This window comes from Oscarella lobularis, chromosome 10 (assembly GCF_947507565.1).
Source record: "Oscarella lobularis chromosome 10, ooOscLobu1.1, whole genome shotgun sequence".
Classification (NCBI taxonomy): Eukaryota; Metazoa; Porifera; class Homoscleromorpha; order Homosclerophorida; family Oscarellidae; genus Oscarella; species Oscarella lobularis.
The window spans coordinates 392,994-418,367 of record NC_089184.1 but is presented as its reverse complement, the minus strand read 5'-3'; the positions used below and the strand labels follow the sequence as shown (position 1 = coordinate 418,367).

Genomic DNA, 25,374 nt, shown 5'->3' with positions numbered 1-25,374 from the left:
ACGGATGTTTAGTCCCGCCTATCGAATTTTCCCTCGATGTAATTTGCCTAACAGGTCCCTCGGCGCTCGCGCAACGCTCAGCACCCCGTACTCGGTCGCAAGTCGTCCGACGCTTTTTGCACGTCGTCCCGCTTCGCGCCACGATGAGAATGGACGAAGAAGGAGGGTAAGAACAACGTTAGAAGACCGATACTATTTATACATCTTGTTTTTCTTGACGACCCATAGGAAAATTTTCGTTGGCGGCCTTAGCTGGGACACGGACGACGGTGAGACGAGGGCGAGCGTGCAGCATCACGCGACGCGGCCGGGGGCTTTGCCCTCGAGAGAGGATCGTCGATGGGGGAGGAGACGATTTCCGCCTAATTTTTTCGCTTCCTACGCGCAGATGGACTGAGGAAGTACTTCTCGAAGTTCGGCGAAGTTCTCATCGCCGAAGTCAAGACCGATCCTTCGACTAAGCGGTCCCGGTAAGCGATTTTTATATGGAGGTGTTTAGTCTGGTGGAGGTGGAGTGTGTTTCCTTGCTGTCCTCGCCGCGCGCGCGCGGGAGAGTGATGAAAGAGCGCCAAATGCCCCAGTCCGGTCCTCGCTTATATTGCGCGCTGCATCCGATGATCGACGACGCACGCGCTCTCGCGTTCGCGCCACAATCGAACCAATATTCAGACACTGTTTGCGTAGCGAGCCTCCCCGCGATTTCGCGCTCTCCTCGTCACCTTACTACTACTCCACCGCATTCCCTCTCAAATAACGAAATCTATCCAACCTACTATTGTTGGGTGGGACTGTTCACTTGGGATCTAAAAATCGCGCGAACCTCATCTCACGAGCACCACGCCTCCTCCTCCCCCATGGGAACAACTAACACGCCCCCCTTTTTTCGCCCTACACAGAGGCTTCGGTTTTGTTACGTTCAGAGACTCGACGGTCGTTAGCAAAGTTCTCGCCGACGAATCGTCGCACGTTTTGGACAACAAGCGAGTAAGCGAGAAAGAGAGACGGAAAAAAACCGCGCGGTTGGCTCGTCGTCCCGCCCCCTCTATTCATGCAGATGCCCCCCGTTTTGCTGCCCCCCCGCTTACACAAGCCGACAACGCTAAGTGCGATTCTCTTTGTCCTTGCGGTAGATCGATCCGAAAGCGGCCGTCGGTCGAGGAACGAGCAGCGCTTCTAAGGTGAGAAACCGAAAATTCGGGCGGGGGCGGAGATGGGAACGGAGCGTGTCTACAGCCTAAAGCGATGCAACCGGGCCCGTTCGTCGGGCGAGTGAAGAAAATATTTATCGGCGGACTGGCTAGCAGTACGACGAAGAGAGATATTATGGATTACTTTAGCACATACGGAAAGGTTTGCTATAGGAACAGAGGAGGGGGCGGATCCATGATTATTCATAGGTAGCGGAGATAATACTTATGTTCGATCAAAGCACGCAAAAAATGCGAGGTGGGTGTGCTGTTGATTGTTGGCTTTGTTGACTCCTTTCGGTTTTAGGCTTTGGCTTTGTTACGTTCGATAAAGAGGAAACTGTTGATAAAATAGTTGATGAGAAGTACCATAGAATCAATGGGAAAACCGTACGCAGCTCGACCACGTGTTTTTATGGGTACAATAGTCCGTTTCTAAGGTTGAAGCTAAGAAGGCGATACCTCGGCCAGGTCGAGATAACGAAGACGGTACGAGTAAGAGTCTGGGTAAAAGCAGCATTGGTGGAACTAAAGGTAGAATTATTTATTTATGTAAATTCGTTCCCTCCTAATTAATTCTCAAGGTCAAATCTTTTACTATGACCCGGCCCTCGTTCCGGGCCACGTGGTTTATGCAGCGCCCCCACCAGCGCCTCCGCCGCCGCCTCCGCCGCCAGGCTACGTCTACGTTTCTCCAGGTATACACTGTACGCACGCATAGGTGCACGTGGACACGCTTGTTTTCTAGGTGTTGTCTCTGGGTACTCCGTTGGACCGTCTCCGTCCGCTGGCCCCCCCTCCTATGCTGCATCCTATGGAAATCCTTATGGTAGGTCTCTCTGCACTCGTTTGTGACCCAATGCTCAGGGGAGATTTTTAGCTGTTCCTCCCACCGCGCCGCCCGTCGCTGCCGCAGCGGGTTACGGGGATTTGCCGAGTGGTCACTATCATGCGACTGTAAGACAGCCTGGTCCTCTTCTTGGAGCGCCGTTGCCGCCGTCTTCGACGCACGCTGCCGTCGTTCAGCAACAGCAGATGATAATGCCGTCTCCTGGCATGGGTGCTATTTTACAGCGTCAGTCGCAGCCTCTTTCTCCGCTCGTGCATCATCAGCATCATCATCCTCATAGTAATGGAGGTATGCAACCGCCACACACTACGCAGACAAATAGTGGATCGTTTTCGTATCTGCGTTGAAGACGGGGTTTGCACATGCATTTGTCACGCATAGTTGCTTGTACAGAGAGCGTGCGTTGGTTTTTTTTTCTCTTCGCTTTGATGTATTTTCAGCAAATGTTATTGACTTGTTTTAGGCAGTAGTTTGACTACTGACAGATAGACTTTTTTCTTTCTAAGTGTTTTGGGACTGGCGTATTACGATTATTTTCTTTCTATTTGTCTAGAAAGAGACAGAGAAAGAGAGAGAAAGAGAGAGAAAGGCTTATAAAAATATCGCGTAAACACAACAGTACGTAAGTGCGCATGAGCACGCGACCGCGTGCGATCAAAGGACGTCGTCGGTTCTTCGGTTCTTCAGTTCTTGTCGTCGTCTACTACTTCAAAGGCTTCGATGGAGTTTTCCGCTCTGTGACCGCCAACCACTAGCAACACGTTTCCCGATGCGCACACACCATGGGCGTTTCGTCCTACATTCAACGAAGGCAGTCGAAGCCACGCTTTATCCGTTTTATCATATACTTCGAAAACTGTGCTTCTATACTGCCCGCCGGTTGCGACTATTTTTCCGCAGAATGCGGCGAGTTTGCAGTCTTTTGCCGTCGTTGATGGAAGAGTGTCCCATTTAATATCTCTTTCAGTGCTAAGAGGTAAGCATTCGACCAAGTTACTTGGTCCCTTTATTGTGTCGCCTCCTCCAACGTACAGTGAATTGTCTAAAATGGCCAGTGAGCACCATTTTCGGCCAGTTGGCATGTCTGGCATTGGTTCCCACAAATGGCTGTCTAAGTTGTAACAGGATACTCCCTTTGAGTAGCTACCTTTCTCCACCTCTCCTCCTACTATGTACACGCTGTTCCTTTCATCACCAATAGCAGACAAAGCGTCTAACTGGTGCTCTTTTGGCAATACTGTTATAAGTTGCAGTTCACTATGAACCCATTGATACAGTTTCAGTTTTTTATCATTATCATTGAAGTCTTTTCCGATAATGAGGCATCTGTTGCCACATCGAAAAACGTTTCTTAAATTTATATTCAAAGGGGTGACTCGGAATTCATCCCAATTGTTCTGATCAAGATGCCAGTGGTGCATCCAGTCATGGTGCCGGACAGTTAGTTCCTTATTCATGTACACAGCTGCATTATAAGGGTCGCATTCACTTTGAACCGGCAAAACTGAAGTTGTTTCCCATATAGATGGCGGTGCAAAGGGTTTTCCTTCCTTTAGAGCGAGAGTTATTCTTAGAGCTATATTCTCCAAAAAGAGACTAGTCGTCTTTTTTTCTAGTTTCTCTTCAGCTTGTGACATCTGATCAGAGTCCACTCTTTCGGGTGCCGAGAAAGCGTCGTCGCTTTTTTTCTAAGAAATATGAAAAAATCCCCGCGCGTCATCCGCCCCCGAACTACAACTCTACCTCTTTCTTTAGCAAAGAGGTAGCAATGTGATTCTGTCCTTCCGCTCTTTCGGATGCGGACGTGTTGCTTTCTTTCTATACAAATGAAAACAAGCCGTAAACAGGAAGCTCGGCCCACGTATTGTACTCCCCGCCTGAATTACCTACCTCCTTTAGGAGACGAGTGATGTGTTCCTGTCCTTCTGTAGCTTCTAGCGCCTTTAGAAACTTGCCATACGAGTCTGGCCCATTCTCTAGAGCGACTCTCATCGTCCGGAGCGTCGTTTCCTTAAGAGAATTGCTCGACTCTTCTTTAGCTTGAACCGGCGAAGCTGAAATTGTGTTTTTCCACGTACAAGAGCAAGATTCTGCCAGTGTAAGCGATACAAAATTTAACGCCATTTTTAAGGCTGATTGAATTTCTCGTAACGTTTCCTTCTTAGCCGCATCGGTTCCACTCGGGCACGTTGCAGATCTTGCATCCGGCGTCGCTACGTCTAGAGATGCGCTTGACTTTTCGTCTACTCTTTCGGGCTTCAAGGAACTAAAAGCGCCGCTTTTTTGCTAAGAAACGTGCGAAGTAAGAATGGGGAAGCCCCTCACGTGAGGCACCCGAACCACCCGAACCGGAAGTCCCTGAATTTACCTTTAGGAGACGAGCAATGTGCCCTTGTCCTTCTGTAGCTTCTAGCACCTTTATGAACTTGACAAGCGAGCCGGGGCCTTTGTAAGGAAGGATGTTGATTAGCAACTCTGAAGCGATCTCTTCATCCGTTAGTTTAGAGAGCCTCAGTTCGTCTCTCTCTTTGGCTGAAACGAGTCCAGATGAGAAGAGACGAGTCATAAAAGTGCGTGGCCGCATGTTCTCGGTGAGATCAGCGACTAGAGATCTTATTTCGTTCCAACCGGAGTCTTTCAAGTGTTTCGTGGGATGCACATCCATCGTGAGATGTTGTTTGTATATCAGTGAGTCGCCGGCGTATCGAGCGAGAACTTTTGCTATACCAACCTGGACTGGGAAGGAGACTGCTCCTGTGCTCCAACCATGGACTCACATGGTATATATATATACTCCTCCGAAAGGGCGGTCGAGGGGGTTCCCCCGTGGGAAACTGTCCTTGGGGATTTTTTTCTGAAGGGTCTTCCCCATCACGCCACGCCCGAGGTCGAAATTACTTCTGGAAAATACGTACATACATACATACATACATACATACGTAGTTACAAACAATTTGTGCAAACGATAGATAAAAACTATTTGTACTTTAGATATTGCAAGATAGCTACAGGCAAGTCAAGATCTTCAAAATTCGTTCCCACGCGAGTGCAAATCAAACGAAGAGAAATTCGGCTCAGTGACTTCAACGATTGGACGCCTAGAAGAAAGAAGATCACCCAAGCAACACACCCAAAATCAAAATTCCCACCTGGCAACGTCTTGTAACGATAAGCATAGCAGCAGTCCCAGAAAACAGCCTTCGTGACGTCATTACACTTCTTCACGACATCATACGCAGACTGCCGCTCATCTTCCCCAAGAGGCGAAGTGATTCCCGGATCGGCGCCAAAGAGAAACAGCAACTCGACCGCCTGATAGAAATTCGCCCTGAGCGCAACATGAAGCGGCCGCTTGTCGCTCGCCGCCCTCACACCGGGCCCATTCGGCGAAGCGCGATATTTCAGCAGCAAATAAATGCAATCGAGTCGACGCTCAGTTATAGCGTCGACGAGTGGCGAGGAACCGGTGCAGTCGAGACAGTCCGTGCAGGCGCGCGCCTCGAGGAGAATCCGCAAGCAATCGGCGTGACCCTCGCGTGCCGCCTCGTGCAACGGCGTCCAATCCAAATTGCTTCGAAGATGCAAATCAGCGTCGACTTGAATGAGAAAATCCACGCAATCGGACACGCCCTCGCGGCATGCCCAATGCAACGGCGCCCAACCGCTACAATCTAATAAGCGATTTGTTAGAACGGAAACTGTCGTTGCTATGGCGACTTGCCTTGCGCGTTCACGCACGCGCCGGCTTTGACCAGCGCTTCGGCGCACGCGCGCGCGCCGTCTCTTCGCCACGCGACGGCACCGTGAAGCGGCGATCCGCCGTCGCTGTCGACGGCGTTCGGACTGGCGCGAGCAGCGAGAAGGCTCTCGACGCACGCTACGTGACCGCGTCCCGCAGCGAGACTTAGAGGAGTCTGTCCGCGCGAATCCTTCGCCTTCGTCGACGCGCCGACGGCGAGAAGACGATCGACGCAGTGGTGATGGCCGCGCAGTGCGGCGAGATGGAGCGCCGTGCGCTTCGTTTGCGTTTCGACGGCTGATGCGAGTATCGCGCGCTGTCGAGTCGGTTCGGGGTCGAGAATTCGCAGCAAGGTCTTCTCGTCGCCTTGTCGCGATGCAGCGAGAAGCTGAGACGCTTCGGTGACCGACGGACCGGGCGGTCGCTTCGATTTTTCGTTGCCCATAGATCGATCGACCACGTCCCCGTAGAAGACGACGTTCGGCTGATCGAAGCTTATCGAGTTACTCCACGGTGTACATTAAGAGCGCACATACCTGTAGAACGTCGGTTTTCGCTTCCGAAAAGCCGAAATCGATGAGCTTCCTTGTCACGTGCGTTGGTCAGCTGAGAAAATAGTGCGCTACAGCGTCGACTTCCGGACCTCCGGACCTCGCATGAGCGATATGAGCGACTCCGAAACGGGTACATTTTGCTGCTCCACATTGCCTCATTAGACTACCCTAGTCTCTAGCGACTTTCCATGAAGTATATACTGTGGAAGAGGCAATAGAATACATAGGATTTGGTCGGTTTCAGCTGAAAATGTTTGTTTTTACTGGCCTTATTTGGGTATGCGTAATAATAATAAGGACTTTATAATGAAGCAATATTTCTAGATGGTGGAATCGATGGAGCTAACGCTTGTGTCCATTCTCGGCGTCTCTGTTCGGTGCGATTACGATCTCGATTCATGGGGAGAAAGCGTTCTTACACTCGTACAAATCTAGAAAATTACAAATAATTAAATCCGATATTTATTACTTTAGGTTATGTTTGCAGGAATGCTCTTTGGTGCGACATTTTGGGGAATAATTGCCGACAAATTTGGACGGAAAAAAGTGAGAATAATTTATAATAAAGAATAGAAATGCGAAGACTTGTTTTTTTCAGGCGCTACTAATCGTTTCGATTTGCGTCAGTCTCTCTTCGTTGATCAGCGCTTTTTCGCCGAACTACATTTTTCTCGTTGTTATACGAGGCATTCTTGGTTTTTCCATGGCTGGTGTAGCTCAATCGTGAGGACACAATTTAGAACAAAGCGAATCAAATAATTCTATTTCTTCACATAGGATGAATTTTTATACTGAATTTTTACCTGTAAAATATCGAGGCTACACTATCCTTTTGGTCTTGGTAAGGAAATCTTTTGCATCTACTGAGATAATGGAATACCGTGTGTTTTTTTTTCATTTTAAGATGTTTTATGTTTGTGGAACTTTGATTGAAGCGGTTCTTGCTCTTTTGTTCATGGGATATGCGGGGCTGAATTGGCATTACTTTCTTGCTTTTACAGCAATTCCTTCTTGTCTTTTCCTTCTCTATTTTAAAGTGAGTCGACAATCTAAGAATTTCATTTTCTAAAAATAGTCACAATTAGTTTATACCTGAGAGTCCTCGTTATTATCTCGTCAGCAATCAGATACAAAAAGCGAAAGAAGTGTTGGAACAAGCGGCTAAACGAAACGGAAAATCTCTTCCTCCTGGAGAGCTTGTCTTTGAAAAAGAATCAATTATGCTACAGGTGCTATCAGGAGATGCACACAGCGACACGGAAGCAACAAATTCCGTTGATGACGAAGGAGCTAATTCGCTGATTATCACCAACAACGACAGAAATGTACAGATTTATTAAAATCTCTTATATTTTCACACACGCTTACTTAGGGTACTTCTCGTGGGAAAGTCAAAGATTTGTTTTCTACCAAAGAACGCGGCATTACAACCGTTCTCTTGTGGATAATATTTTCTTCGGCGGCGTCTGGGTTCTATGGACTTATTTTGGCGACAACTGAACTTCTGGCTATAACGGATGAACTGAAGACGGAAAATGTGACGGATGGAACGTACTTACCCTGCATTGGTAAAGAGCTATTGTATTATATAAGGAAAGCAACATGTCATTTTTTCTAGATCACAAAAGTAGCCCAATGAATTCTAGTCAGTGTCAACTTTTGGGGATTGATGACTATATTAAATTGGTTTGGGTTAGTGCAGCTGATGCGCCAGGTGATTTACTATAGCCTTATTTATTATCAAGGGGGGATTGTTTTATTTTTAGGAGTTCTTCTGGCTATTCCTCTCATTGAGAAAATCGGTCGAAGGAAGACGATGGCCGTGGAATTTTTTCTCACCGGTGCATCGTTCTTTCTCTTTTTCATATGCCCAATCAGCAGGTAAGAGGAATAAAATATTGCAATTGGATCAATATAATAATAGTTTAGAAATGGTTTAACCGGGCTCGTATTTTTGGTACGAATCCTACTAAATGGATCCGTCTCCACACTTTGGGTTTACACTCCTGAGGCAAGTTGGGATCCCTATAGTCTATAAAAAAGCGTTAGTTGTGCGGATTAGGTTTATCCGACTGCTGTACGCGGTATTGGCTTGGGATCTTCGAGCTCTTCCGCTCGCATTGGGGCCATGCTGACGCCGTTTATAGCTGAGGTTGTTTGGTTTTTTTATACCGTCAAGTTTGGCTTAGAAGCTACGTTCTATATAGGTTCTGCTTCGGAAATCGATTCGCGCGTCTTTGGGTATATATGCTGGACTATTTCTCATCTGCGCAGTGTGCTCACTGTGTCTTCCAATTGAGACCAAGAAGAGATCGCTAGAGGTGAATCGTTTTTATTGGAATTGCACTAATAAAATCAATTGGGATTTTTTTAGGACAAGGCTTAGATCTAATCACTATTATTTACCTATTTAGACAAGGCGATACATATGTATTAGTAGCTCTAGTGCTGTTTAGATGGCGAACGGAAATCGATGAGTTTTCTTTGTTACATGCAATCACGTGCGCTACGGACTACCTCCGGTATGAGCGGTATGCGCAACGCCGAAGCCGCTCATTCGGGTACATCTTGCTGCTCTACATTGTCTCATTCGACTCTATCCTGGTCTCTAGAGACTGTCCGTGAAGTATACACTGTAGAAGAGGCTATAGAATGCATAGGATTTGGTCGATTTCAGCTGAAAATGTTTGTTTTTGCCGGCCTTCTTTGGGTATGTGTAACAAAGACTTTTTACAATGAAGATCTAGTCGTGTTTCTAGATGGTGGAATCGATGGAGATAATGCTTGTGTCCGTTCTCGCCGTCGCTGTTCGGTGCGATTACGATCTCGATTCGTGGGGCGAAAGCGTTCTTACACTCGTACAAATCCAGAAAATTACAAACAATAAAAGTCTAATAATTATTACTTTAGGTTATGTTTGTGGGAATGTTCTTTGGCGCGACGTTTTGGGGAGTAATCGCGGATAAATTTGGACGAAAAAAAGTGAGAATAAAATATAATAAGGAATAGAAATCCAAAGTCTTGTTTTTTTTCAGGCGCTACTAATCGTTTCGATTTGCGTCAGTCTCTCTTCATTGATAAGCGCCTTTTCGCCGAACTACATTTTTCTCGTTATTATTCGCGGAATTCTTGGTTTTTCAATTGCGGGTGGAGGCCAAACGTGAGGGATACAAAAGTGAACAAAATAATTCTATTTCTTTACATAGGGTGAATTTTTACGCTGAATTTTTACCCATAAAACATCGAGGCTACACTACCCTTTTAGTCTTGGTAAGAAAATCTTTGAGATACATAATAGAATGCTGAGTTTTTCGTTTTTGAAGTTGTTTTATGTTTGTGGAGCTTTGGTTGAAGCGGTGCTTGCTCTTTTGCTAATGGGATATGCGGGGCTGAATTGGCATTACTTTCTCGCCTTTTCAGCAATTCCTTCTTGTCTTTTCCTCCTCTATTTTAAAGTGAGTCGACGATCTAAGAATATCATTTTTTTAAAATGTCTATTTCTCAGTTTATTCCTGAGAGTCCTCGTTATTATCTCGTCAGCAATCAGATACCCAAAGCGAAGAAAGTCTTGGAACAAGCAGCAAAACAAAACGGAAAATCCCTTCCTCCCGGAGAGCTTGTCTTTGAAAAGGAATCAATTATGCTACACGCACTATCAGGAGATTCACACAGCGACACGGAAGCATCAGATTCCGAAGGAGCCGACTCTCTGATTATTCCTGACGAAAATGTACAGATTTATTAAAATCTACGTACACTATACATACGCTTATTTAGGTTACTTCTCGCGGGAAACTCAAAGATTTGTTTTCTACCAAAGAACGTGGCATTACGACCGTTCTCTTGTGGATAATATTCTTCGCTGGTACGTCTGGATTCTACGGACTTATTTTGGCGACAACGGAACTTCTGGCTATAACGGATGAGCTGAAGACGGAAAACGTGACGGATGGAACGTACCTACCCTGCATTGGTACAAAGTAGAGTATAAAAAAAACGTAACATATAATTTTTTTCTAAGATCACAAAAGTATTCCAATGAATTCTAGTCAGTGTCAACTTTTGGGGATTGATGACTATATTAAATTGGTTTGGGTCAATGCAGCTGATGCGCCAGGTGATTTCAAATATTTATTTATCAAAGGGGAAGCCATTTTATTTCTAGGAATTCTTCTGGCGATTCCTCTCATTGAGAAAATCGGTCGAAGGAAGACGATGGCCGTGGAATTTTTTCTCACCGGTGCATCGTTCTTTCTCTTTTTCATATGCCCAATCAGCAAGTGAGAAGGAGAAGGAGTAAGATATTAAATAATTAATTAATGTAACAATACTTTAGAGATGTTTTGACTGCGTTCGTATTTTTGGTGCGAGTTCTACTCAACGGATCTCTCTGCACGCTTTGGGTTTACACTCCTGAGGCAAGTTGGATCCTTATAGGAGGTCTATAAGTTTGTGCTGGTTAGGTTTATCCGACTGCTGTACGCGGTATTGGCTTGGGATCTTCGAGCTCTTCCGCTCGCATTGGGGCCATGCTGACGCCGTTTATAGCTGAGGTTGTTTGCTTTTTCTGTACTGTTAAGTTTGGCTTAGAAGCTACGTTTTATAGGTTCTGCTTCGGAAATCGATTCGCGCGTCTTTGGGTATATATGCTGGACTATTTCTCATCTGCGCAGTGTGCTCACTTCGTCTTCCAATTGAGACGAAGAAGAGATCGCTGGAGGTGAAGCGTTTTTATCAGAATTGCACTAATAAAAAATCAACTGGGCTGTTTCTTAGGACAAGGCTTAGATGCGTAACTTATCACTACTTATTTAGACACTTACCATAGCAGTGTAGCCATAAGAGTCACAGTACCACTACATAATAATATCATAATAATAATAATAGGAGTGTAGACGAGGCAATGACGTGAGAAACTAACGCGGTATATGGAGTTCTAGTGCTGTTTTAAATAGCAGCGCTACTTTGCTTCATCTGTTCCAGTTCGGCGAGAATTCGAGCTGTCGGACCCATTGGAATTCCCATTTGAATTAGCCGTTCTTCGTCCAGGTAAGGCAACTCTAGCATTGTAACCTTTTCTTTCTCAAATTTTCCAATGAGTTTCTACCGATTATTATAATTAAATGAGTCGGTTTTTTATTGACAATAATTTTCGTTACCACATATCCGAGTTTTTTCAGAAAATGTTTCAGAAGCGGCGGCTCCTCGCCGAAAAACCTAAACAGAAATTTCCCTCGCGAAATTCAATTTCTAACGTCACAAATCACCTTTTTAATTTCTGTATTTGTTGAGGACTGTGCAAGTCGCTAGGCGACAATCGATTCGACCGCTTGCTCTCAATCTCATCCGAAAACGCGAGCAAGCCGGAACTTTTCTTTCCCGTCGACGCAGGCGACGGAGATAGATAAATATCGGATGATCGAGGCTCTCCCAGAGCGGCGGTCTCTTTGAGAGCGTCGACGTCCTGTTGAAGAGTCTCTTGACGTTCCAATTGAGCGGCTAATTGCGCAGCAGACCGCGCCACTTTCACGACGTCGGACTCGACAGTGGAAAAGTGTTTGGTAACGGATCTAAGAGGTAAAACGCATAAACGTCGGATAGTAGGGAACGTTTTGTGATAAAATACCGAAGCTGCCTTCTGTGGCCTGTCCCTTTGGAATCTAAATAGGGTCTCTTTGTACTTGTACGTTCTATTATTGCATGGGGCTCCCATACCTCGTATTGTGAGGCGTTTGATTGTTTTTGCCTGGCGGTGTATTTGAGAGCGAAGGAGCTGTCTTTCGCTCTCAAATTGCCTCGCCAAATCGTCTTGTCTCTTCCTCAGGTCATCAATCTAGCAACAAGGGATAGGACTTTATTTTTCTTTGAGACTGGCTCACTTCCGAGACGAGATTCTCCAGGAGGACGGTCAAAGACGAATTGGGATCAGCGACTGCATCAAATCAACTCTCAAAAGCGCTTTATATCGAATCGTCGCTTACTTGCTATTTGAGCGACCAACTGCGACGCGGACATCTTACTGATAGACACCGGTTCCGGTCGAAGGAAACGTTCCGTCGCGTCCTTCACATTCGCAGGCGACAAAACGCTCGGCGGCGGCGGCGACGACGACGATTCCTCATCTATTATGACCTCGTCTTCGTCGACGTCGAATTCGAGACGATTCGGCACGGGATTCTCCGGTCTCGAAGCGAGCGCCAATTGCGTCATTTGAAGCATAGCGGGAAGAATTTCGGGAACCGATGCGATGGAGCTCTTGCTAGCGCGATCCTTTTTCGTGATCGATACGACGTCGCCGCTTCGTTTTATCGACGGCGTTTCTTCTTCGTCGTCGACTGGGATGCGGGGACTTCTATCGATCGCATCCGTCTTTGCTTTTCTCTCTTCCTGTAAAAACTTCCCTGTGTTTTTCTTCCCTTGACTTCGTGTTTTCTTCGGCATCTTTCCCATCTCCTTCAGCGGATTATTCGACGTAAAAGCCGTCTGTTTCTCGGGCTCCGGCGGAAGTGATCTCCTCGACGGCGACGTCGATGTTTTTCGCATCGACGGCACGAGCTGAGATAGAGGAACTTCGTCGTCGTCATCGTCGCGACGACGAGGGGAAAGACTTCGTCCGCGAGGAGTCAAAAACGGCTGGCGAGCCGTCGTCGAATCTCGGGGAGGACTCGAAAACCTGACGTCGCATTGCGCACGCATAGAATCTGGGTGGAGCTATAGAATACCTTTTTTCGAGGGAAGAGGCCAAGGTAGTGTCGAAGTCCTTATTCCACGCTGTCATGACTGCTTCTGAGGATCTATAGATAGGTCGTTGAGCGTCACTCAGCGGATCGGATGGCTAGAAATAATCACGAGGATGTAAAAGTCAAAATAATCGAACATCCGGCGTCCTCTTACGACGTAGACGTCATCATCTGGTGCGACGGAAGAAGGAAGGTCGGAGGGCGGTGCCGATTCGGGTAAAGGCGGCGGTGGCGGCAGAACGAGATGATCTCCTTCTTTTTCTTCGTTTTCTTCTATCTCGATTTCAGGCGAAATTCCGCTCGTCAATTCGGGACTGTTTAGCAAGCTGGAGAGTCGATTTTCGACGCGTTTCGCCTTCTCGTCGGTCGTTTCAACCGTATCTTCGGTAACCCACGCTTCGCGCGTCGGACTCAAGGATCTCGGCGGCAGAGACTTGATTTGAAACGACGAATCAGGCGCCTGGAATCCAATTTATGCTGACCCTTCGACTTCCGATTCGATTCTGACCTTGTATCTGAGTCTCAAGCAATGGCACAGGGCTAAGATTGTCTTCAAATTTCCCCCAACGACATCTGCTCACATGCTTTGTATCATAATATCTCGAGGCGATGTCGAGACGAACCTTCTGCTGTTATTCCGTGGATAACGACTTTGTTCTGCTCGATCGAACGCAAGCATTTTCTCACATTCTCCACAATGTGAATCTTCATAGCCGGTCGCGGATGAATGCCTGCGACGGGCTTCGACGCTGCGTGGCGTCGATCACGTACACAAAGAGGAAGAATGAATATTGATTTTGCGTCTTTTGTCAACGAAACTCACTTAGGACTTGAACGAGTCGAGGAAGAGTGACGCCGTCGCCGAGTTTTCCTACGTCCTTCACCGTCGTTCCTTTCGCTCGTTTCAAGACGTCGTTCACCCAATCCAAGGCGTCCTAAATCCGAGGTATGTTTTTCGAAAGACTGTGAAAAATGTGAATCGTTTACTTGGCATTCGGTCGTCGTCCAGTCGCCCATCACCGATGAGTTCCTCACGTCAGTTCCGCGCGAATAGAGATGCTCCTGGTGGACTTTGGACAGGAACGTGGAGCTCTTCGGTCTGGCCTTGTCCGACGTCGACGAACTGTTGACCCACGTCGGGTCGTCAAGCTACATAGAACGCGGAACGGTTTGTTTTCACACTTCAACGCTAGTCTCTATGATTTGTTTCTCAGTGAGCTTACCAGTGTCGAGGCTTCGGCACTGGCACGTCGCGCCGCTCGACGAGCGAGCACGGCGGCGTCCATCGCGTCCTCCTTGGAGTGCACAGTAATCTAATGAATGCTCCACCGGGGGCACACCACTCCCCCACTAATACTGTAGTAGGCACGTGGTGCCGAATAGAAGAAAAACGTAAGCATTATTTGTTGTTGTCGAAAATTAATTGAGCTATAGACATGCATCGCTCCCTACAGCAGAAGCGGCCTTGTCGTGGCCTGTCGTGGCCGCTCTTTTGCCGCCATGCGTGCGCTAACGTCGCCTAGAATGAGCTTGGTGTCGGTAAATTCGTGACTTTTCTGACTAGCGGCTCTTGTATTCGTGTCTCTTGCACAGGGAATCACCGTTCACGTGCCCAAGCGAAAGCCGAAATCGCAACGTCACGTCGCTTTCAAACGTTTAGACGACGAAAGCGAAAAATGGGCAAAATCTCGACGCGACGCCTACGACCAGTGCACGTCAAAAATAGAAGAAATATTCCAAGTCAGAAAACCCGTTCTCTGTGCCTGCCACGTCCATCTATGATATTTTCTTCCAGAGCGCTTCAGCGTCGACATACCAAGACATCTTCGATGGAATCACGTCATTCATTACGTCATCTCAAGAGAGGACAGATAGCGTCGACTTGGGTCAAATCAAAGTGAGAGGATTGCCTACGGCTGTCGTCCTTGGGGGTATGTATAATAAGTGAATAAAACTAAAAATCAGACATTTTTTATTGAAGGTGTGTGTCATACTGATAATGATTCTTTGTTTGGAAAACTCGGGGGTTATTTGAAAAAGAACGTAGGATGTTATCGAGCTTTTCTGAATGCTGAAGACTGTCCAAGTAAGCTAAAGACGTGGTCTTGATAAATATCAGGTGACTTTGTGTGTTTAGATATGAAATCGCTTATGAAGAAATTTGTCAGTCAGTTGATAAGGGTGAAGTCATTTTCTGGGTTAGTTCCAATAGAAAATTATAGTAGCATAGGCTGATGACGACGATGACGACGATGATGATGATGATGAGCAAGTGAAAGAAGTGAAACTCTGTCGAAATCAATACAATATGTCTCAAGTGGTCAAGTGGTACAAATTGGCTGTAAGTAGTGTTATCCTTTTATTTATTAATAATTATTCATAGCTTCTAGGATGGAAGCAATCCCATCATCATTATATTAAAGGACTTAGAAAGCTTTCTTCCTTCTTTGATACAGGATTTTATTGAGATATGCAAGTAAGATTCACATCTCTCTTAGACGATTTTTTTACGTATGAATCTAGTCACTATTGCGATTGTCTTCCTTTGGTTCTTGTGCTCGGTCTTTCCACTGGTGGCGCGGGTCTCCAGAAGATGCTCTCCCAATCAATCATATCCATGCTTTACATTAAAGAATTCAACAAATCTAACACCGCTATGTTGTCCTTAGATAAAATCATAGAAAACGTTAGCACTTTTATACTACAGATTTTTTTTTGAATCTCTTTTCTCTACTTGTAGCTCTTGATACATCCTCGATTTCCATTTCAACTTGGCCATCACCCCTTTCAGTATCTAATTGAACGGTATATATATCACGCGTTTTCTCTTCAAAGTCTTCATCGAGGCATCAAGGTAGTAGAAGAAATCCTTTTACTGTTTGTCTTAGACGTTGTTTTTTTTAGTTTGCTGCCTTGGAGCACTTCAGCAAAATGTCCCTTAGTCTGTTTTGCAATGCAAAAGTGCTCAATGACAGACGCCACAGAGAGAGTTTGGTACAGGGTCTATCAAAAAGTCAACTTGAATCGATTAAATCTCTGGAGTCTTTTCAGAGGTAGGCTATGACGTCAAAAATGATTATTTGATAATATCTTATTATTTTAAGGTATGTAGGCGAGCTTCCTTCTCCTGACAGAAAGACACTTCTATCAAATGAAAAGCATTTGAAAGTGATCCACGTGTTGTTTGTTCTATATGGTGACTTTATCTCGTAAGACATTCATAGGATTGTATTGTGGAACTGGTGGGAAATCTTCAACGTGCGAGAGAAAATTTCTACGTCAGTCTCAAGTGTCTGTTGTGTATTTTGAAAGAATTACCGTCGACGCGCCTTGGAACAGACGTAAACTTGACGAAACGTCTGTCTAATTCCTCTACAAGTCCTCGTCTTTTATTCTAGTTACACGACGTTTGTCTTGCTTGTTCTAGTGGCAGTCTTCCTCAACATTCCGGCTACAAAAGTCTAATCAGAATGCTCAAGTAAGAAGCGTTCTTTTTAACGTATTCAGTCTAACTTGGGAATAGACAAACCAGTGAAGTTGGTCTGATAAAAATGCTAAATTTGTGTCTGGCTGAGTTGGACGCTCTAGAGTGCGTTTCTGCGAGGTAAAGTCAGCTTCCTTTGTTTCCTCGATTCCTCCACTGTCCTTCTAGCGAAAGAAAAGACCTCATTGTTTCTCTCTTGAAGGAAATTGAGACTGTCAAAGGTAGACACGCGTGTCAGACTTCATCTCTGATCTAAGACGGGTTTTTAGATGTTCCAGTCATCGCGACGAGGGCAAGAGAAACGCGCTCAATGGCAACGGAAACGACAATTCAAAGGAAGATGAGATTACAGGAGGTTTGAATATATCACTCGCTGTCTTGAGTAAAGATTTTGAATTTTTTTTCAGAGGCTAAAGCAAGCAGCTGCACGTGAGAAAGAGCCGAAGAGTCGTCTGGACAAAATTCGAGTTATGGCGAGTCGCTTTTTTGACGAGTGGTTCAGGTAATTGATAAATTTATTTTGAGTTTGTACATAATGGATACTATGGTAGCGTTTCGCTGCAAGGCTCCTCCTCTCGTCCCCTTCACGAAACCGTCTGCTATGATTCAGAAAATATAGCAATTGTAGGCAAGCCTCTTCTTTGCTACAGTGATATAATCGTTCTTTCTTGCAGAGGCTAAATCCTCCAATCAGGAGCTCTCTTCACGTGGCTCTCACTCAACCGGAGTCATATCTCAAGAAGCGGGTATGGAACATATCATGTGAGTATTTTTTCTTAATATTTTGTGCTCAGAAGCGGACGTTGCGTGGCAGTTCTCCGTCTCCAGATGTGTGCCTAGCTTACAGCCTTTATCTTGAATGCGGAAAACTGATAAATCTTCACGATTGGCTGCAGGTTCGATACTGGAATTACCGAGTGAGATTACTTATGTATCATTATAGGCATTTGCTTCAGTTGTGGAGTCAGATGGACGGGCAAAGAGAAGTCTGCCCAGAAGAAGAAGAGGTCGCAAACGAACAGCAGATGGACAGCCTCTCGAAACGATTACACAGTACGGTACCTTTTTAGACAGTATCACCCACAATTTTTTTCTTTGTGTAGAGCTCGGTTCATAAGAGCCATATCAGAACTTCAATTTATGGGATTTATCAAGCCAACGAAAAGGAAAACTGATCACGTGCAGCGACTAATTTGGAATACGTCTTGAACCTGACGAGTTTAGTTTAGTTTTCCTGTACGCATTGTAGAATACAGCATGTGTAAAGATATCAATGGTCGTACATTTCGCTCTTGTTTCTTCGTCGCTGTATTCGCTTCGAAACGGCGAGAAATGGAACGAAACCAGCACGGCAAGACCCAACGATCTGTGTAAGACGCTCTCCGAGTCTGTGGGCTGCGATCCTTGCGCAGGGAACCTCTGTCGATTCGAGGCTGTGCGTACGGGTCTCTCGCGCGCGTTTTTGCGAATTGAACAAATCCCTAGAGACAAATTCTGCATTTATTCGTTATATAAATACAAAAAATACGCGGCGTTTAAAAATAGTCCTGCGAGTGCGGATAAATTCTTCGTCGATCGTCTAGATCCTAGAAATACGAATTAGTTACTGCCAAATCGTCGTTTTAGGTACCTTTTTGCGTGCGTCCGTATTAGCGTTACCCGAGCTACACCGCGCGGAGGTTCGGACGCTTCGTAGCTCAAGGCAGCCACCGCAAAGCGATGGCCACCCGTTCCAAAAATTTAGGGCGAGTCGCGACGTCCTCGGCCACCCCGATCAGTACCCGCCTGGATGAGAGACGGCCCCTGATACCGAAGTCCCCGGCGCGGTGGTACCAAACGCTTCGGTATGTCTTCCGCTGAGAAGAACCGGCGCTTGCGAGATGGAGAGCGGTTGACTGCTGTTTGTAGGAGTCGACAGGAAAGGCAGTGCAATGCCCGAATCGAATTCTCCTGGGCCAGATCATCCTCGGTCTAATCGTGCCATCGGGTGAGAAAAGTGCCGGCAACCAGGCCATGGTTGAACACCCCCTCTAAGCCGTGCAGTTCCTCCTTCTTTGGTGCTACTCCATGAAGATGGCTTCCGCTGCATCAAATCGGAGGAAGGGGTGCAACAGGGGGACCCTCTGGGTCCTTTTCTGTTCTCTCTGGCATTACAATCTTGCTTGGTGGAGGCACACGCAGCGGCTTCTGAAGGCTTTGTCATTAGTTATCTGGATGATGCAGTCATCGGAGGCCCTGTCGACTCGGTTGTGTCAGCTTATCAAGTCCTCTGCAGCCGCATGCATGACGTCGGCTTGGTTGTTCGACCTGACAAATGCCAGGCGTTTTCACCTTGTCTTGACACGCTTTGGCCACTGCAGGACATTGGTTTTACGTCGCTGGGAATGTCTGTCCTGGGTTGCCCTATTGGCACGGATTCCTATGTGGCGGGGGAGTGCTTACGCATTGTTGCGGAAGAGAATGCTTTTCTCGAACGCCTCTGTGGGCTTCGCAACATGCAGTCGGCATTACTTCTTCTTCGCTACTGTGGAACGGGCAGAATTAACCACCTTCTCCGTGCTATTCCACCGTCAACCATCCAACAGGCTGCGCAGCAACATGACTCCAACATTCGCTCCTGTTTCTGCTCCATCATTGGCTGCCAGCTTGACAATATTCAACTTCGCCAACTACACCTACGTCTCTCTCAAGGTGGCATGGGGCTGCCTTTGGCCGAGCGCACGTCTCCCTGCGCTTTTTTGGGTGCCTGGGCAGCTACCCTTGCCTCGTTGCCAAGCCGTCTAGAGCAATTTCCATCCGCTCTTGACGTATCTGTCACTCCATCCGATAACCTTTTCTGCGGCCATGTTGCTCACACGCTGTCCGCCCTCTATCAGGCTACTCCAGCTGTGGCGGAAGCGATACCATCAATCGCAACTCTCCCGGAAAAACATCTCAAGCTTCAGCGGGTCCTCTCTCATCTCCTTCTCGACGCTGAACACGCTGGTTTGCTCTCGTCCGCCAACCGCTTCACCCAAGCTAGGTTGAGGAGTGCGGCGGGTCCAGACGCGGGCGCTTGGTTAGATGCGATCCCGGCCTCGAGACATCTGTCGTTTACCAACGTTGAATTTCAAACGGCAGTGTCTCTTCGGCTGGGTCTGTCTATTCCTGTGCTCCGCAGTCTGCCATGCTGCACTTGCTCTACCACCTGGGATGAAGCTGGATACCACGCGCTGACCTGTCGGAAGGATGGAGGCCAAACTCGTCGTCACGATCACATCCAACACACGTGGCTCTCTCTATTACGATCCGTCAATTTCCACTGTGAGCTAGAGGAACTGGGCGACTTTGGTGACTTCAAGCGACCAGATATCAGCATCTATGACTACCAAGATGGCAAGAAATTACTTCTCGACGTTTCGATCATCCACCCTCAACGTCCGAGTTGTCTGCCGCAGAGCCATTCCACCAACGGAGCAGCGGCCATCTTACGCGACACCGAGAAGTCGACAAAATACCGTGCGGAGGCAATCTCCCTCGGTTATCTCTTCGAGCCTTTGACGTTCGAAGTCTTCGGACGTTGGAGTCCGGTCGCCGTCGACTTCTTCAACAAGATCGTCCGTCGCCCGTCCATCGAATTTCTCGATGACCGTCCCGCTGCTGCTCGATACTGGCGCCGACGCTTCGCTGTTTGTCTGCAGCGCTTGAATGCGCAAATCCTTCTTCGCAAGGTAACGCTTCTCGTCCCGGGGTCTACGGTGGGTGATCGCTTGGGTCCTCATGACACTGACATTCGATTTTTCTCTAATTAATCTATTGACTCTATGCATGCATCCCCCTTCCCCTGTCTGTTCCCGTCCCCTTCAATATCTCTTTTCTGCTTTCTGTCTGTTCTTTCTTTTGTGTTTAACAGAATACAGCCGTGCTCACTCGTGCCTAACGTGAGCCGTGCTTATTGGCAACAATAAGACTTTAGCGATCGTTAAATCCCAGTGCGTAAACCGAGGCATAAGCCCCCCATCGCCCTGCCTAGGAGCTCCGGCACGGAATTACCCGTGGGCCACGCTGATCCGACGATCCAGGACTTGCCTTTTGTCTTCCCCCGAGCCAATCCGTCAAGGAAAACGACGCAGAGATCCACGACGCATCCACCCTCGGCCGCAACTGAAGGAAATCGGTGCTGCGCGATGCATTTGAAGAGCCCGCCGAGTCAGCAAACGCCATCATTGGTCGAAGGAAAACACGTGATCGGACATCTCACGTGCGAATACCGTAACCCGTATTGTGCGAGCTGCAGTTACTTCCGGTTACTCATTTCTCTCACGGCCTTCCGTCTTCTCACAGCGCTTCGCTATTCATGTCTACGTCAAACTACGGTTCTAATGCACGTCTCCCTAGATTCCTCTATCTATTGTTCTCTCAGGTTTCGGCGCCGCTGGGCCGATGAGCGATTCCCTTCTCTCCATCCCGAAATCGGGCCCGTCGAGCAACGCCGCTTCGCGAAATACACGCAAGCGGCTGAAACCGAGGAGCGGAGCGTCTCGCGATCGCCACAAAACGCCGCGAACGGCGACGACAACGAGCTACGCGCCAGCATCCACATCATCGACGCGCGATCGAATAACAACCGGAAGAACGGCGACGAGCACGTTCACGTCGGAAATTCGCGACCAATCCGTCATGATAGGTCGAAAAAAATAAAATTTGGTATCATCACGGCAACCGTAACGATATTTACGTAGCTCTTGTGGAGGGAAGAGGGCTAGCTAGGGGAGAAATAGGCATGGCGAGTATCGACATAAAGAGACCCGAATTATTTCTATCTCAGGTCTTAGATAATAATTATTAGGGTTTTTTTTTGAGGAATTTTTTCTCCTAGTTTGCTGATAGTCAGACTTATGCCAAAGTTCTCACTAAACTGCAGGTTATGAATCCGTTGGAAATCATTATGCCTCATACGGCATGCGACGGTCAAAATGTGTCGAAATTGTTTCAACTCGTTCGCGATTATTCGCCCGATTCCAACGTGACGACAGTCCAACGAAAATACTTCAACGAAACCAAAGGCAAGAGACTAAAATTGATATTTGAATAATTGGAATTTTTCTGAGAGAAGGTCTCGAGTATGTGAAACGACTCTGCGTTCCAGAGTATAGCACTGTAGAAATGGAAATTTCAACAAAGTAAGAAAATTAAATTTTGAAATTTTTACGTTGTCGAATTTTCTTAGGTATTATTGCTTGGCTGCAGCGGCGGTACGTTTTTTGCTTTGTCTCTTTTCTTTGCTTGGTTTTAACAGCAATTTAGGCGCTTCTGAAATACGTTGAATATGTTCAAAATATTGTCTTTGCGCCCAATTCCGTCAAGGTCGAGTTTTGTGGCAGTGAGCAGACGATGATGATAGGTAACTTCCTGCGAGAAAAAAGTCCACGTTCCAATTTCCTCTTTAGATGTCGTCACCGTGAAAAATTTGGAATTGCTTGTGAATGCGCGAGATTCGAAGAGCTCCCACTCTCTCTTTGGCGTTCTGAATCACACGAAAACGACGTCAGGAGGTAAGGGTAAAGAAAAAAGCATGGAATATTCTAGTACGCTTTACTGTAGCTCGTCTACTGCGTGCCAATGTTCTACAGCCACCCTGCGGTAAACTAGGATTCGTATTTGTATACTATAGACGTAGGTAGCTCTTGATTTAGATATTGAAACAATTGAACTGCGCTTAGACTGTGTGACTGGTAAGATAACTAGTCATACAGTGACCTCTTTATAACTCGATTTGTATCGTGTAGAACTCACAGAAAAAGAGGTGATATCCAGACTTTTTTTAAAAAATCATTTGATAGCTCTTTTCCTGAAGGATCTCTTCTGCAATCTTCAAACCGGTACGTGAAACAATTAAAAGGGGTTCTCTTTTACTTTAATTCTTAGTTCTGAGTCGTTTTCTCGACGTGGATCGTGCGCTCGCCTCGTGTGCGCACATACCCAAGGAGGAGACGGCAAAGACAGCCGAACAACGCATCACAAACATCGTCTACGTCAAGCACACGCTCGAACTGGTCGACCCGCTAAAGACCGCACTCTCGGACGCCGAAAGCGTTCTTCTAACCGCTCATAAAGAAGTAAGGCGTTTAATTGACGTCTCTAGATGGATTTCCATTGGGCCTAGTTGTTAGATGATCCTCGCTTTATAGTCATGATGGAGCACATCGATAGGATCATTCACGACGACACGCATTATCAGCGCGGAACGTTGCATATGATCACGCAGAAGTGCTTTGCCGTCAAGGTACGCCTTCTCTTCTTAAGATTTTGACGACTAGATATCTATTTAGCCTAATATTAACGGTCAGTGAGCGCGAAGACGTTTTATATGGCTTGGGATTCTATTTGGTGGGGCCTTTAGGATTGCTAGACATCGCTCGGCAAACGTACACGGAATTAATCGATAATATTAATTGTAATCGTGCTTCTGGGTTCTAACAGAGGAGTTTATTGTTTTTATTTAGCTCTCGTGCAGCGAGAGTCTGTCGAGACGGACTTGCCACTTCGAACAGCGTACAACGCGTCAAGAGGATTCTTTATTCAGATGACCGTTGGAGGTAGAGGGGCCCAGCAAATGCCGGATTCCTTCCCGGAGACGTTTATCAAAGTCGTCAAAACGAAGAACACAGTCAGCGCAACGACTGAGGATCTGGTAAGTAGAAGTAGCAGTATAAGATATACGTTGATTTCACGTTTAGGTTAAATTGAACGGTACGTTTACATAAAGAAACGAATAATAATCTTTTATTTTCGCCTAAGCAGATCGTGTCAGCGAAGCGCTGAAGGAAATTTATCTTCTCTCCAACGTGTAGGATGAATACTTAGTCAAATAATCATTGACTAGTGTCTAGTGTGATGAACGATCTTCTTAATGATCTTCGTCGCCACATTGGGTGCCTGTATAAGCTGACAGACTGCGTCGCCATGCTCGACATGCTCGTCTCGTTCGCTCACGTTCGCACGCTTTCGAATTACGGTAAGCCAGTTCGGAGTCCAGGGGACGCGTCCATAGACTTATTTAGTGCGACCTGAATTTACTGATACGCTGGCTGTGAAACGGGGTAGGCATCCTGTACTGGATAAAATCCTCGACGATTCTCCAATACCAAATAACGTCGTAAGAGTCTATAAATTATATATTGATTTTTTTAAACAGTACTTGTCTACTGCAGTATGTTTCTAATGATTGCAATTTTCAAATCATTACTGGGCCCAACATGGTAAAAGTTCGTTTATTGTGGGGGGATTTTTCTCATATACTTTATTCAGAGTGGAAAGTCGACGTATCTGAGACAAGTTGCTATGCTACACGTTATGGCTCACATGGGTTCGTTTGTTCCCGCCGAATATGCGTCCTTTCGCCTGACGGATCAACTCTTCTCGCGCATCGGAAGTGATGACGACATCGAAACGAACGCCTCCACGTTCATGCTTGAGGTAAACATTTGTAATTTCGAAAATTTTAGCTGAGCGTTTTTGTTTCTTAGATGAAGGAAGCGAACTACATTCTTCAGGTTTAAAAATCCCGTTGTTTTTCTTTCTAAGTGTACTCCTTGGGGTCTTAGAACGTTTCCAATCGTTCCCTCATCATCGTTGACGAACTTGGCAGGGGTAATAAGTCAGATTTCGAGCTAAGAATTTTTCATTGTGTTATTGTAGGTACTAGCGCCGAAGAGGGCGTGGGACTGTGCCACGTTTTCTGCGAGTTTCTTATCTCCACGAAGGTAGGAAAACGGAATGCCGCTGGCATCCTACAGTGAATTTTTAGGCGTTTACTTTTTTCGTGACTCACTTTGAGGAACTGACTCGGCTTGATTCTCTTTACGCCAACGTCGAAAAGTACATTTTTTCTTCACGTAATATTTCAATATTTATCTTCTTTTCCAGTTACCACTTTGAAGTTGAGGTAAGGAGGTTCTGTTCATTCCTTCGTGGGTTCTTATGTTTATGCAGAAAGAGATGGAAGATCTCTACGAGAAACTGCATCATCCACATCTTCTGCTAAAAGGCAGATGCACAGATCAGCATTATGGTACGTACACCTTATAAATTTGGATCTAAATTTTAGGCAGGGATTTTTTCAATTGAGGTTTACGGCTTGCTGCGAGGTGTTCTCTGCCCGAAAGTGTTGTAGAAGAAGCGAAAGAAATTGTGGTTGAAATAGAAGAAAGAGATGAAGTGCATCACAATTCAAATGAGATGAGTGCACGCGTTTTAATTAATAAATACCTTTAGATGAGGCAGGGACAATCACCGGAATCTCTCAAGGAGAGGGCCGTCTTCAAGCTTGCCAACCGTCTCATTCAAGCAGCGCGCAACTCAAGACTCGACGAGGCAGGTCTTCGATTGTACCTGGCCAACTTGAAACAGCAGTATGAAAGAGAAATAAGTTCAATTGAATATGAAGAGTAAGAACACCAGACTTAGAATAGACAGACATCTTGCAAGCATCGTACGTGTATTACTCTACAAATGCGACTTAGCAAAGATAAGGCGCATTCTCCTAAAAGGCCTGTATGCCTTCAATTTTGTGGCGTGCATCTCTTAATGGAGGCTACCGTTTTTATTGGTAGTCTCTCTAAGAGAATGACGCCAACAGCAAAGTGCCTATGTGTCTTCATCATATGTGAAGCAACAGGCACACATTGAAGCGGACATAAAAACAGGTACGCATAGAACGTATTGTCTATATTTGCACTAATGATTATTTTGATAGGGCTTTGGGGTCCTGAGCATGACCCCTTCATTAAAAACTGCTCTGGGGTCCTGGGCAAGACCTCATCAAAAAAAAACTGCTCT

The 25,374-nt window shown here is 46.3% G+C and overlaps 9 protein-coding genes across 14 annotated transcripts; 6 read left to right on the top strand and 3 right to left on the bottom strand.

The window, feature by feature from the left end:
- Window positions 1-34: 34 nt before the first annotated feature.
- On the top strand, window positions 35-2,615 carry LOC136192116 (RNA-binding protein Musashi homolog 2-like). The gene is made up of 12 exons (XM_065980630.1): window positions 35-166; window positions 229-269; window positions 389-470; window positions 897-984; window positions 1,131-1,178; window positions 1,234-1,350; window positions 1,398-1,446; window positions 1,495-1,577; window positions 1,628-1,721; window positions 1,772-1,885; window positions 1,936-2,016; window positions 2,068-2,615. The coding sequence occupies exons 1-12, from the start codon at window positions 144-146 to the stop codon at window positions 2,382-2,384; spliced, it is 1,137 nt and encodes a 378-aa protein (XP_065836702.1). The 5' UTR covers window positions 35-143; the 3' UTR covers window positions 2,385-2,615.
- On the bottom strand, window positions 2,586-4,807 carry LOC136192108 (uncharacterized). Its single transcript, XM_065980619.1, has 4 exons — window positions 4,406-4,807; window positions 3,928-4,323; window positions 3,781-3,855; window positions 2,586-3,725 (listed from the first exon to the last, which is right to left on the bottom strand). Exons 1-4 carry the CDS (start codon window positions 4,700-4,702, stop codon window positions 2,721-2,723), a joined length of 1,773 nt encoding a protein of 590 aa, XP_065836691.1. The 5' UTR covers window positions 4,703-4,807; the 3' UTR covers window positions 2,586-2,720.
- Window positions 4,808-4,953: 146 nt separating this feature from the next.
- LOC136192117 (ankyrin repeat and SOCS box protein 13-like) lies at window positions 4,954-6,372 on the bottom strand. The gene is made up of 4 exons (XM_065980631.1): window positions 6,313-6,372; window positions 5,759-6,260; window positions 5,187-5,708; window positions 4,954-5,135 (listed from the first exon to the last, which is right to left on the bottom strand). Exons 2-4 carry the CDS (start codon window positions 6,219-6,221, stop codon window positions 5,014-5,016), a joined length of 1,107 nt encoding a protein of 368 aa, XP_065836703.1. The 5' UTR covers window positions 6,222-6,260; window positions 6,313-6,372; the 3' UTR covers window positions 4,954-5,013.
- LOC136192111 (synaptic vesicle 2-related protein-like) lies at window positions 5,786-8,820 on the top strand. Its single transcript, XM_065980624.1, has 15 exons — window positions 5,786-6,460; window positions 6,510-6,607; window positions 6,655-6,753; window positions 6,805-6,876; window positions 6,929-7,053; window positions 7,108-7,171; window positions 7,235-7,366; window positions 7,416-7,655; window positions 7,703-7,898; window positions 7,949-8,044; window positions 8,097-8,211; window positions 8,260-8,341; window positions 8,393-8,482; window positions 8,538-8,651; window positions 8,705-8,820. The coding sequence occupies exons 1-15, from the start codon at window positions 6,433-6,435 to the stop codon at window positions 8,714-8,716; spliced, it is 1,563 nt and encodes a 520-aa protein (XP_065836696.1). The 5' UTR covers window positions 5,786-6,432; the 3' UTR covers window positions 8,717-8,820.
- Window positions 8,758-11,266, top strand: LOC136192109 (synaptic vesicle 2-related protein-like). Of its 2 annotated transcripts, XM_065980622.1 has the most exons (15): window positions 8,758-8,891; window positions 8,943-9,040; window positions 9,090-9,188; window positions 9,241-9,312; window positions 9,366-9,490; window positions 9,537-9,600; window positions 9,654-9,785; window positions 9,836-10,060; window positions 10,108-10,303; window positions 10,352-10,447; window positions 10,496-10,610; window positions 10,667-10,748; window positions 10,794-10,883; window positions 10,937-11,050; window positions 11,107-11,266. In XM_065980622.1, exons 1-15 carry the CDS (start codon window positions 8,804-8,806, stop codon window positions 11,116-11,118), a joined length of 1,608 nt encoding a protein of 535 aa, XP_065836694.1. In that variant the 5' UTR covers window positions 8,758-8,803; the 3' UTR covers window positions 11,119-11,266. The 2 variants fall into 2 exon arrangements, with proteins under 2 accessions (XP_065836694.1, XP_065836692.1); XM_065980620.1 differs by having other exon boundaries at window positions 10,352-10,610.
- LOC136192105 (uncharacterized) lies at window positions 11,182-14,393 on the bottom strand. Its single transcript, XM_065980616.1, has 14 exons — window positions 14,294-14,393; window positions 14,058-14,219; window positions 13,894-14,005; window positions 13,694-13,819; window positions 13,579-13,643; window positions 13,225-13,530; window positions 13,053-13,165; window positions 12,312-13,003; window positions 12,210-12,262; window positions 12,046-12,163; window positions 11,957-11,990; window positions 11,598-11,900; window positions 11,490-11,547; window positions 11,182-11,433 (listed from the first exon to the last, which is right to left on the bottom strand). Exons 1-14 carry the CDS (start codon window positions 14,354-14,356, stop codon window positions 11,278-11,280), a joined length of 2,361 nt encoding a protein of 786 aa, XP_065836688.1. The 5' UTR covers window positions 14,357-14,393; the 3' UTR covers window positions 11,182-11,277.
- Window positions 11,643-18,013, top strand: LOC136192106 (origin recognition complex subunit 3-like). 2 transcript variants are annotated; one of them, XM_065980618.1, is made up of 27 exons: window positions 11,643-11,907; window positions 12,155-13,076; window positions 13,131-14,016; window positions 14,080-14,238; window positions 14,285-14,462; window positions 14,528-14,609; window positions 14,664-14,810; window positions 14,866-15,001; window positions 15,052-15,156; window positions 15,208-15,251; window positions 15,301-15,411; window positions 15,461-15,546; window positions 15,594-15,756; window positions 15,811-15,924; window positions 15,975-16,123; window positions 16,175-16,238; window positions 16,295-16,411; window positions 16,469-16,548; window positions 16,594-16,674; window positions 16,723-16,775; window positions 16,824-16,909; window positions 16,962-17,056; window positions 17,106-17,178; window positions 17,229-17,300; window positions 17,349-17,450; window positions 17,498-17,607; window positions 17,658-18,013. In XM_065980618.1, exons 6-27 carry the CDS (start codon window positions 14,571-14,573, stop codon window positions 17,761-17,763), a joined length of 2,133 nt encoding a protein of 710 aa, XP_065836690.1. In that variant the 5' UTR covers window positions 11,643-11,907; window positions 12,155-13,076; window positions 13,131-14,016; window positions 14,080-14,238; window positions 14,285-14,462; window positions 14,528-14,570; the 3' UTR covers window positions 17,764-18,013. The 2 variants fall into 2 exon arrangements, with proteins under 2 accessions (XP_065836690.1, XP_065836689.1); XM_065980617.1 differs by having other exon boundaries at window positions 14,525-14,609.
- A 432-nt stretch (window positions 18,014-18,445) lies between these two features.
- LOC136192112 (uncharacterized) lies at window positions 18,446-20,520 on the top strand. The gene has a single exon (XM_065980625.1). It carries the CDS (start codon window positions 18,834-18,836, stop codon window positions 20,343-20,345), a length of 1,512 nt encoding a protein of 503 aa, XP_065836697.1. The 5' UTR covers window positions 18,446-18,833; the 3' UTR covers window positions 20,346-20,520.
- Window positions 20,521-20,828: 308 nt separating this feature from the next.
- LOC136191969 (mutS protein homolog 4-like) lies at window positions 20,829-25,288 on the top strand. Of its 4 annotated transcripts, XM_065980408.1 has the most exons (31): window positions 20,829-20,909; window positions 20,957-21,220; window positions 21,276-21,361; window positions 21,413-21,599; window positions 21,650-21,716; window positions 21,764-21,788; window positions 21,841-21,937; window positions 21,984-22,088; window positions 22,138-22,176; window positions 22,230-22,268; window positions 22,323-22,339; window positions 22,391-22,415; window positions 22,462-22,652; window positions 22,700-22,819; window positions 22,866-22,878; window positions 22,937-22,990; window positions 23,040-23,227; window positions 23,274-23,286; window positions 23,335-23,383; window positions 23,427-23,551; window positions 23,598-23,692; window positions 23,748-23,795; window positions 23,845-24,012; window positions 24,063-24,089; window positions 24,141-24,186; window positions 24,235-24,299; window positions 24,344-24,414; window positions 24,463-24,481; window positions 24,529-24,607; window positions 24,665-24,753; window positions 24,811-25,288. In XM_065980408.1, the coding sequence occupies exons 1-31, from the start codon at window positions 20,891-20,893 to the stop codon at window positions 24,985-24,987; spliced, it is 2,607 nt and encodes an 868-aa protein (XP_065836480.1). In that variant the 5' UTR covers window positions 20,829-20,890; the 3' UTR covers window positions 24,988-25,288. The 4 variants fall into 4 exon arrangements, 3 of the variants coding, with proteins under 3 accessions (XP_065836480.1, XP_065836479.1, XP_065836478.1); XR_010671069.1 differs by having other exon boundaries at window positions 22,323-22,415; window positions 24,533-24,607; window positions 24,811-24,851; XM_065980407.1 differs by having other exon boundaries at window positions 22,323-22,415; window positions 23,338-23,383.
- Window positions 25,289-25,374: the final 86 nt, after the last annotated feature.